Genomic DNA, 12154 nt, shown 5'->3' with positions numbered 1-12154 from the left:
CCAAATGATAGAAACCCTCAGAGAAGTGATAAATGTAATCCTAAAAAATAATGAGCATCTAGATCAGGGGGTCAACTACAGCTCACAGGCCAAATCCAGCCTGTCACCTGTTTTCGTTTTGATCATGAGCTAAGAATGGTTTTTACATCTTTAAGTGACTGGAAAAAAAAATAAAAAGAGTATTTCATGACATGGGAAAATCAGGGAATTCATTTCATATATATTGGTTTTGAGGGTGTTACATTTTGAATTGGGATTTATGTAAAGTCTTCAAATGATTATTTTTGGTCTTTTGGAATATAGATTCCATAAGTGATTTTGGGAAGAAACATAGCTAATGCTTATTGAGCATTTACCTTGTGCTGGATCCTAAGATGTAGTACATGTAAACATGTCACCTTTTGATATGTCACTTCATTGAATCCTCATAAAATGCCTACAATAAGAGGTACTATTATTATTCCCATTTTACAGATGATAAAACCAAGACACAGAAAATTTAACTAACTTACCAAACATCACCCAGCTAGTTATAGATGAAGTCTAGATGTGAACCCAGACAGCCTAGCTCCAGAGCCCGCATTCTTAATAACCATGCTGACATGAAGATGGTAGTAGGTGCTAAAAATGCTGCTTCCAACATGCTGTTTAATTCAGGCTATCAACTTTTAGATTTGCTTTATAAAGTAGTCCCATGGGGAAAATGGATTCATAGTACAGAAGTAGTAACTTATCATTTGCATCTGTTCTAATTTTGTAGTTGATAAAACATTTTTAGATGCATTAGCTGATTTATAACCCTGTGAGATAAGTAAATAATTAGTTCCATTTTACAAATTAAAAAACAAAAACTGAGGCTTCTTAGGGTCACATAACTAGGAAATGAAAGCCCAAGAACTTAAACCCAGATCCTCCGACCTCTAATCCTGAATTATTTTCTCTATACCTGTGTTAGGAGAACTCTCGTGACTATCTTCATATCTGTACACCAGCTACACTTAGTCATTTTCTGGAAATGGACTCTGTAACTTAAATACCTGGCTAGCGTTTCCTAAGCGATAATATACTAATAGATAAAATCATGAGTTTGAATCTTCTTTAATTTATCAAACACTTATATTATGCTTACTATATTCTAAGCACTTTATAGTAAGTTAACTCATTTAAGCCTCGTAACAACCTCTGAGAGAGCGATAGTATTACTGTCCCCATTTTACAGATGAAAAAACCAAAACACAGAGAGAAGTTAAGCAAATGGCCCAAGGAGACATACCTAGTAAGCAGTAAAGCAGGATTTGAACCTCAGCAATATAACTTCCAAGTTCTGTCCTTTTAGCCCCTTAATATGTTTGATACATTCAGTCTATTTTCTAATGCACATTAAAATGAGCACATGAGCATTACATTTTAAAATATTCAGCTGTGTACCATCTAAAATCATCTGTACAATGATTGTACTGTAACCATGATAGAATGTTCCAGAACACCCATAACCCCCTGAATATGGAAAAAAGAGCACAGTCTGTTCATTTCATTGAACATGTTTTTAGGGAGCATAATAATAACTGTTAAGATACAAACTGAATACACTGTAAATTACCAGCATAATATGAAATGGAAACCATGGAAAACATGGTGCTTTCTTTTTTAAATCTGGGGACTTCTGTTGTTCATAGGAATCTTAAAATTAATCATCTTTCCTAAAGAATTCCTCATATAGCACTTTTGTCATGTGATCATTCAATTTCTGCTTGAACATTTTCAACAGCAGAGAGCATACAACTTTTAGAGGCAGTTTGCGCCACTGTTTATGGCTCTGTTGTAAAGAAGCTTTCTAACTTTGATCTGAAACCTGCTTTGCCGACCCCTTCCTTTATTTGGGTTGGTGTTAGAAAATGTTCTGTGATTCTTCCTTTCTCTTCCCCCAGCAGACTTACCTTCCTGGTTATGTTTGACATAAGCTAAAAATAAACTTGGTTTGCATCCCTTGAGAACTGATCAGCTGGCTCCGAGCTTGATTGTACCCATTGGTGGGGGAGCAGGCTAGATTTGAATGTTTCCGGGGGCACGAAGAGAATACGTCAGTCTGCAGAGCATCAGTGTGGTCATACATTCTTGTGTTTATATGAGTACATATTCTCATATAATAATAGTAAGTACACATGTTGCTCTAAAGTAATAGGATTGGTTTTCTTTTTTTTTTTTAATATGTCATGATTTTTTTTTTAAGATTTTGGGGAGTTGGGGGATGGGAACAGCGCTGGGGAATTGGGGAAGGGGAACAGACAAGTTGCTGTCGTTTTGTTCTTCAGTCTAGTTGTGGAGGACGTTGCTTCACTGGCCCAAGTTGGCACTATCATTGCGCTCTTCCCAGGCGAGGCACATCAGTCGCCGGCTTCTGGACGGTCACTCATTGCGGCTGCTGGCCGCTCACGCTGGCTGCTGGCTACACACGGTAGCCCATGGCAACTCACTGCAGCAGGGGCTGCAGCCTACACCGTCGCCAGCGACTCACCACAGCCCAGTTCCAGGTTGAGCTGTTGTTCAGCATCTTAACTGTGGAGGGCAGTGTCACTGGCCCTCATATGTGGGATCCGAACCGGGGTCCTCTGGCGTCCCAAGCCAGTTCTTAACCAACACGCCACTCGGCCGGCCCTAGGATTGGTTTTCTTAAATGAAATGTGAAGATGTTCTTCAGGCATTTCATAAAGGGAAGTTCCACAGTGGTTTTGAGCAGAAAATGGTAAAATCAGAATAACTCTATAGTTTCTCAAGATATCTGCTGGAAGGGACACTCATCACTTGGGTGCATAAATCCTGCTGTATACATTACAAATCCATCTCTTTCATCAGAGCCTTTTTTGTGAGTTGGTTTTTTTTGGTTAAAACAGTTACTTAATTTCTAGTTGTTTTTTAATTATGTGCAGACAGGAATAAAAGACAAGAGAGCTAAGACATAACTGTCTCTCCACATTTTCACATGTTTGTATCAACTATACAGACTTATCTGTTGATAATGTATAATGATATTCTCCTGTCCCACAGGCATTTCCTATTCAAAACAGGAACAGGGACAACGCCACTGTTCAGTACTGCAACCCCAGGATACACAATGGCATCTGGCTCTGTTTATTCACCGCCTACCCGGCCACTACCTAGAAACACCCTATCAAGAAGTGCTTTCAAATTCAAGAAGTCCTCCAAGTACTGTAGCTGGAAATGTACTGCACTGTGTGCTGTAGGGGTCTCCGTGCTCCTGGCAATACTTCTATCGTATTTTATAGGTAAGCACCAATTTTTAGAATTATGTTGTCTGTATGTTGGGGTGTTATATGGTTGTTTTGTGGGTTTTATCTATTTGGGCAAGAAGTATATTAGGAGGTTATATTTTCTGGGGAAAGGGTTGGTGATAATACATGATAAATCATAGGATATTGTAAGTAATTTTCAACACATTTAGGTAAGTAGAAAAGCTGTATTTTCATGAAGAACAAGTTATATTCTTGGACATAGACTATATAGTGTACGTTTGTGTTTGACTTCACCCTCATGAAACATGGGTAACTCTATGTCATTTCATGCACATAAGATAATTCACACACTTGCAGGAAGACACACAATGTAGGAATCTCCCACAATGCATAGTCAGTAGGGAACTCTCTGCCGCTTGTTGATATCACCCGTCATTCAGCTAACTCAGCTCTCCAAATGTAAAACTCATCTCTCCAGGACCATCATCGTGTACTCAGGAACCATCTCCTGGGAACTGTACATCTGTAAAACAGTGACAGGATTATCTACTTGTTCATATATGTGGATTTTTCAACTTTTCTGATGGAATGTTCACCATTTTTTCACTTAATGGTAACCCAAATGATAGAAGCCCTCAGAGAAGTGATAAATATTCCTTTTATTTAACTGTTTCATAACATAGATGAGCATTCGAACTATTAGAAGTTGCTTTTTAAAATGTCAAAAATTACCACATCCGATTTTTAATCTACTTCAAAGTGTAGGGAAAGGCCCACATCATCAAAATGCTAATGGTGTCCATGGAGATAAATCCCAGGCTGTGTGGTCTATCCAACAAGAACAACAGTCAGTGATGCATTCTCAAGTTTACAAAGCTATTTGTGATGCCCCATGAAATTCTATAACCGAATAAGAGTATTACAGAGCTGGATATAGAATAGTCTGATGCTTGTGCAGTGAACCAGTTTCCATCATTAGCTACAATACTCCTTAGTTATAAATTATGTACTTTGGAAAGTGAAATAACCATTTTGAGTCACATTTGAGAGAAAAACAGAGTTTTAGAGCATGAAGGAACTTTCGAGATAATTGAGTCAGGGATGGCAACGAGGTGGCATGTTACGTACTATTACTTCCAATTCTTCTGCCTTGGCAGACGTCACTAATGAATCAGGGCACCCTCCCCACCTGACCTGGGATACAGCCTCATTATCCTCACCACAGTGCATCACGCGGCTCCTCATGGAGCCACTGTCCATCAGTGATGAAAGCAAGATGGAACCTTTTTGTTATTTTTCAGTCTTAGTTAACTCCCTCCTTGTAAAAATGGTCAAACCAGGTACCTGGCCGAGATCACACACTAATGAAACAATGCTATGCTATTTCATAACACTCAAGGTAAATGAGGAATATCAAAACCAAAAATCGGTATTCAGAGGCAGATTTCTAGGATTCAGCTAGAAAATATCCAGCCATTAGGAGAATCTCTTCTAGTTAGCTGTATACATTATTTATATTTGTCAGCAGTGTGCTGCTACAGAATTTTTAATGGTCCTGAAATGCATCAGTCATAAACGGCATGGAATAAATTAAGCATATATGGTTGTAGGGGATTTTCTAACTGTAGCACATGTCAAACAGATAAATACTGTGCAGGGCTGGAATTCGGTGTCTGTGCTGCTGCTGTGTTCTTGACCATCATTTTGGATTGTAAGAGCCTGTGTCCTACCAGTTGTTCAATATTTTGAAAATCAGCTCTGATACCATTTAATTTTTTTACACTGTGTGACTAGCATGAAAAATAGCATTTTACTGTGAGATTAGATCACTAATATTTGTGAGACTTGTACTCTTTTCAAGGATCCATTATTGAATATAATTGAGTATCAGACTTCTAAGTAAAAGCTCATATGGTGTGTTTTTTTTCCAAATTGCCTGTTTTTACTATTTCATAGTTAGCATCCTCCTTTATTCCTACCAGCACCACTCTCAAAAAAGTCTCCCTTTGATTTTATCTTTCCCCTCGTGGAAACATAGAAATTTTATAGTTAGTCTACGCATGCACAGATATTTATTGAAGCTGTGTGGTGATCCAGTTATTGTGCTAGAAATTAAGGTAATACAATCCAAGTGTTACCAGGCAAAAATTACCTTTATCACCAAACAATTATCTCATACATTTACTGCTTTGATTAAGCACAAATATACATAGAATCTTTACTGGCCTTCCTGTGCTTAAATGACTAACACACTAACTCAATGTTTTTTGTTTAAATCAAGGGAAGAATTTCACTTCTTCCTCAGTTAACATGACAAATCTTTTCCCAGCTGAAGATACCACCTTTACCCTTGAAAAAACAGAATAGGGCACTTCGGTCAGGGAAGGTTGTCCTTTCTATTGAGTGTGCCTGTAAAGCAGAGGAAGAAAAGGGACACTTGCTTGTCCAACTAGATCAGTCTGATAAACCCCAGAATCAATGGGGAAACCAATGTCATCATTAGCTTGACCTCACAACCTTTAACACAAGTGCAATCATCCTTTCAATTTGTTTTTTCCCATTCCCTTAGGTGTCCCCTTCTTTCATATTGACTGTCAACATAAAGTCAAAGACTTAAAAATAAGTAAAATTAGAAGCTTGAGGAAATATTTCTGGAAAAATCCCAGAATTTTCTTTCTCACCTTCCAGTAAGGTCATGACAAGTTATAAGGATGTAAATGCCTGTCTCTTTTCTAAGATAAAGTTATTTCAGGACAGTCAAGGTAAATAACTTCTGAAATGGAGGAAGGAGGGGGACAGGCTTTGTTGTTTGTTTGTTTTTCCTATCCCCATAAAAATTTCAGAGCATAAAGGAAGGACGAAAAAGAAAGTGAAAATTAATTCCCATAGGCCACTGTTGGTTTTTGCATGGGTAATTATTTGGTGTATGCCCTTTCAGATATTTTCTTATGCACCTAGAGTTCCATAATTTTAATGCATTTTGTACCAGGCTTTCTCACTTATCATTCACTAAACATCCTATGTGTATAATTTTATTTAGTGACTCTTTTTAATTAACCAGTTCCCCAAAATGCAGTGACTATTTTCTAATGCATGTAAGTGTGTGTTTGTGTGTGCATGTGTGTTCAGTTGATCAAATATTTGATCAGAATAAATTCTTTGATAGAAATTTGCTATGCCAAAGGGTAGGCATATTTTAAATTCTGCAAACCATGGCCAAATTATCCTCAGTTTATACAATTACCAATGCTACTTATTATCAATATTTTTAACCGTTGCCAATCTTTTAAGTCAAAACATTTTATTATTTCATTTATTACTCGTAGCGCTCAATATCTTTTCATATACTTATTGACCATTTGTATTTATTTGTGTGTGTGTGAACAGCCTACTTTCCCCCATTTTTCCATTGTAAATTTTCTCCTTTTTGTGAGTTCCAAGTGTTTATTTATAAAAGATGTGAATCTCTTGTCAAATATGTTATATATGTTTCCAATCTATTATTAGCTTTGTTCATAATTGTTATGCCATATACCATACAGAATTTTTAAGTAATCAGATTTTTCAATTTTTTCTTTATAATTTCTGATTTTTATGTTATACCTGTAAAGTCCTTATTAATGCTATTATTTTTAAAAATTCACTTAAATAAAAATTCTGGGCACTCTGATGGATGATAGATGTTCAACTTAGCTCTCAGTTCTGGAATCTCATAGTCAAGTGATGAAGACATGTATGCAAACACTTCTAACAGTACATGATGTCATAGCAGCTTGGTTCATAGCAAAAAACAGAAGAGAAAAGAAGGAAAATACATATTTCTGGCTGAAGATGTTGGGGAAAGACTTGGTTTAGCAGGTGATACTTAAATGATGAAGAGAAATTCAGTTGACTGGGTTTAATGTCAAAATGGTTAGTGGGAGATCACCTTGGGAAGAGGTCATCTAAGGTAAGAAAAGGAAGAACCATGAAATATCTCCAGCGGTACATGGAGGGGGCTCACGGTGTGCCGGGCATTGTGTGTGAAGCTGTGTGAATCACCTCATTTAATTTTCACAACAACCCTGTGAGTTGTTATCCCCACTTAACAAATAGGAATCTGTCGCTTAGAGAGTCACCTCACCTGAAGTCACACAGCCGGTAAATGATGGGACTGGCCTGGAAATGACTAAGGACCCCCTTACATTCTACTGCCTCCCGTGAGGTTTTGGAAGAACTGAAAACAGGGAAGAAACTGAAGAAATTAAATTAATCAAGAGTGTGTATTTCAAAAGGGCTCCCAGGTGATGCGGCCATAGACCACACTGGGAGTAGCAAGGCTCTAGGCCAGCACTGTCCAATTTCACATTTAATGATGGGAACATGCTACTTCTTCACCAGTTCAGTAGCCACTAGACACCTGTGGCTGTGGAGTACAGTAAGTCTCTGACTTAACGAACATTTGAGTTGTGAATTTTCACAGATACAAACGGATCTTGCATTATAAACATTCGTAGATGCGAATAAATCACGGAAGTAGCTCACGTGTCTACTGGACATTGTCACAGCCGTGCTGCTGTGTGCTTACTGTGCAGTGCGATAGTGTACACTAGTACAGTGCTCAGTCAGAGCCCAGGATGTCTGGAAGCAAGAGGAAAAGCAGTGGTGACGTGGAGGGGATTGCTAGGAAGCGCAAAGCAATAACCATGGAAACAAAAGTGAAAATAATTGAGAGATTGGACCGAGGCGAAAAGGTGGTAGACGTCGCTCATTCTTATAACATGAATCGTTCAACCATTGGCTTTACATTGTATATTTGTGTCAAAGGTGTCTAAGACTCACTTTGTCGGACTTACAAACTAATCTGACTTATGAACGTCCTCCCGGAACGGAACTCGTTCACAAGTAGGGGACTTACTGTACTTGAAATGTGGCTAATGCAACTTCAGGACTGGAGTTTAAATTTAAATTACTTAAATTTAAAAATTATTAAGTTTTTGAGTTAATGAATTTAAACTCAAACAGCCACATGTGGCTAGTGGCTACCATTTGGATAGTCCAAGTATATGACCACCTGTTAGACAACCTACATGGGAGATCATGAGGCCCTGCTGGGATAGACGAGTGAGCAGAACTGGGAAACTATAAATGACAAATAGTAGAATAGATGTGCCGTGGTTTATCATATCCCAAGTCTTAAAACTCAAATGTCCAAGCTTGTACTTATGACAAACTTCTTTTCAACAGCCACATTATGGTTTTCTTTACATTGCTGAGCTCTCAATTAAAATCCTTCTCTAATGCATTAATCTTTAAGTGGGAGCATTCCTACACAATGCAAATTACACTGATTCCTAAACACAAATGTTAAGTTCAAAGATAATAGTTAGTGATAGGGACCTATCAATAAAATACCAGTTCCACATCTTCTGGGCCCTAACTTACTCATTCGTCTTCTTTTTTCTTCTGTTCTAAAATTAGAAAGTTGTAAAGATGGGTGACAGTCAGCAGTTATTCACCAAAGAATGGATTAAAAAGAAAGTGTGCAGGTTACTGTTGCATCTGCTTCTGTTCTCAGTTAGGGAATGAGAAGGGGTTTTGATGATTGTTCTTTACTCATAGAAGATGGCAGATAACCTGAAATTTTGATCCTGTACACACAGAAAAATGCCCAGAAATCTTACCATAAAGCATAAAACATTATTGAAATATAAAATACAAATCAAAATAAATGTTTGAATTATTAGGTTAACATCATTTAAAACTGCAACAAAGTCGTCAGACTTCAAATAACACCATTTCAGTTTATTAACATTTCCAGACACTGCTAGGTAGCGTCTGAAAATTCAAATAATTTCCCAAGTAGAATAGCACCAAAAGTTTGAACATGTTCTTTAAATTTAAGGAAAATTAGAGCAAACAAAACTCTTATCCAATTATATTATGCTAGCATATTTTCTCAATTTTTGGCTTAGTTTATCCCAACCAATCATTCCTTTGACAACAATTTTTATAACAAGTTTATTAAGATAATTCACACACCCCACAGTTCACCTATCAAACATGTACAATTCAAATTAATACTGTGTTTAGTATATTCACAGTGTTATAATCAATTTTAGAACATTTCCATCACCCCCAAAAAAGAAACACTGTATTCTTTAATAGCCACTTCCCATTTCACTCCAAACCCTCCATAATTGTTTCTTCTTTTTTGTTTTCCCCACAGAAATCTGAACTTTTAAGAGACTGGTTTGTTAGCTCATTTCACAAAGACAAGAAATAACTCAACATTGTTTTTCTTATGAACTCATGACATGCTGCTAACCAAAGAAATACTTGCATTTCCAATGTTCTATTTCATTGAAAAAAATACATATGTAGTTATTTATTTCCTTTGAACAGCTGCTACCAACTGATTCCTAAAATAGATGTTGTCATATGTCTGCTAAAAAGGCTGTTTAACAACATAAGCATCCCCTAGATCTAACAAAACATAACCTGTCGAATCCAGGTTCACTGCAGTATGATTCGGTAGCAGTTATCTGTCCTACTTCTGTGTCTATTTGCATTTTATGAACATTTTTACCTCTCTGTGTATCTTGAAATTGATTATGGTACCAGCTATATATATGCAACTCAGGGTCAGAAAGAAAAATATGCCAGCCCTTTATGCTTCATGAAAAATCAACCATTTAAATATATGTAGCAAAATGAAATGTGTTGCGACATCCTTTTTTCTTTTTGGACATTTCTTTGTAATAAAAGTGCTGTTTTATGAGGTAATAGAACACAACTGAGCAATGAATTACATACCATTTTTCACTATAGCTTCTTCCTTTAACTCCTAGTTGCATTATATTCAGAAAACGCATTTTGTCCGAGATGGAATGGTAAGCTTTTAATACTAATGTGATTTCATCACATTGTAGAAAAAAATATATTGCCTATATTTTGGAGGATTGAAAATTGTAAACTAAAATTTTAAATCAATATTGTATTTTATCCTTGCATACATGAAATTAAAGACATATTTAAACCTGATTTGGCGGTGATTGATGATCCCAAATAAAACAGTTTTCCTCTAGAAGAGGATAGTAGTAATATGATAAAGCATACTACTGCAGTACTCTGATTCTGCAAATTTAAAAAAGAGGAAACCAACGAAAACCCACTCTAAATGGTTGTATTTTTTTCTGAGTAAGGACAGCCCTTTGTAAGGATGAAGTTGTGCATACACACACACACACACACACACACACACACACACACACCCTACAGAAATTTTGGCTATCTTATCATGTTTGCAGTCTGTTATAACTTTCAAAATGAACTCTATTAATTCATAGAAAATATTAGCTTTCTCTGTCTAGCAATGTCATAGAAACCTAGAAAAGATTCAGAGGTCACTTCAAATTCAGTTCATTCTATAGCCAACTCTGTATAATCATGTCAGTGCCTTCTGACTTGAACCTAAAGTGGGGAAAAGCTGTATATTGCACATGCAATTCTTTTGACATTATAAATTTTTGTTGCTTTTTATTAGTACCACATACAAATGTGTAGTTTTGGGTTTATCTGAATATTTATTACTGTACATAAAAAACAAATCACTACCAAATTCAAGAAATGAGATAAATGTAGGAAGTATGCTCCTCCTCTCCTCACCCCAAATCATTTATTTTACTCTTACCTCACTATGAGGTCAGCTAAATAAATAATATATGAGAAATGCTATATTTAAACAGACTGTTTGTACCATTCAAATAGAAGAATCTCCCTGCCTTGAAAAGCATTCAAGGACAGCAACAATGAGAAATACCTTTAACATCAGCTAAACTTTGGTTTGTGCCAGACAAATTTATCTTGTGTGTGAAATACGGCGCTGTTTCCTCTGTTTTAGGTTATCATTTTTGCAGAATGTAGCAACATCTCCTGACTAATGACAAGTGGAAAGCATAATACAATATTTACCATTTCAGTGTTACATTGCATAAATATTTAATTGGTGTTGCATACGTCATTGCTTTTACATTTGTGGTTCTGAGAGCCGTGTATTCTGAGAGAAATAGCTAAATAAAAGGAAGTGAAAGGAAAAATAACTGGCGTATGTAAGGTTAAAAAAATTATAGATTGCTAGGAATTTGGGGAATGAATTCAGCATAAAACCTTTAAGTTCCATTGAATCTATATCAAACAAAGTTCTCATCCTAGAATATGAGATAAAATAAAATTCAAATGCATGTACTCTTTTAGTTAATTTATTGTTTCTACGTAATCTTACAATGTCTACAGACTTCGAATGTTTACATCCTTTGTCCCTTTTCCTTAAAAATAAAATTCCACAGTCTCTTCTTCAGTAACTTAGTAATGTAACATCAGAAAAGGAAGTGACCGTTCATCCATCCATCCATCATTCATTCAAAATTTGTTTATTGAGTGACAACATTTATTTATTGAGACACTGTGATAGATCCAGCAGTGAACAACACAGTTCTTGCTGTCTTTGAGATTATATTTTAGAGAATATAACCCTGAGCATTTAATTATAATCATGATGACTATTTAAAAAGGAGAACTGCAGGACTAGGAGAATGCATAAAAGGCAGTTTGAGCATTAGAGGAGATTTTCCTGCTAAAACCAGAATAATAACTAGGATTATGTGTTTTGACAAATGCTGATATAAGGACAAATTTTAAGTATTACCACATAAAACTAGATGTGGCCCCAAAAAATCAATTCTCAGGTATATTAAAATCAATATATTGCGATAGAATAACATCTAGATGTGTCCAACGAAAATAAGTTATGATATTCATCAGCTTTCTTTTTTGAGTTTGTCTAGCTGGAACTCGTTTTGTAGTTAACATCTACAAGTGGAAAGAAATGTTACTTTGGGATTTTGGGCTAACTAGATTTAAAA

General features: G+C 36.2%; 1 protein-coding gene across 8 annotated transcripts in view; it reads left to right on the top strand.

The window, feature by feature from the left end:
* Positions 1-12154, top strand: part of TENM3 (teneurin transmembrane protein 3) — a 605620-nt gene that overhangs the window by 441570 nt on the left and 151896 nt on the right. For all 8 annotated transcript variants that reach the window (XM_019658769.1, XM_019658771.1, XM_019658770.1 and 5 more), the window contains one exon: positions 3046-3284. In XM_019658769.1, coding sequence (XP_019514314.1) covers positions 3046-3284 — 239 coding nt within the window. The remainder of the gene's footprint in view (positions 1-3045; positions 3285-12154) is intronic.

The sequence above is a fragment of the Hipposideros armiger genome, unplaced genomic scaffold, assembly GCF_001890085.2.
Source record: "Hipposideros armiger isolate ML-2016 unplaced genomic scaffold, ASM189008v1 scaffold_289, whole genome shotgun sequence".
NCBI lineage: Eukaryota > Metazoa > Chordata > Mammalia > Chiroptera > Hipposideridae > Hipposideros > Hipposideros armiger.
This window is presented reverse-complemented; position numbering and strand designations above follow the sequence as displayed.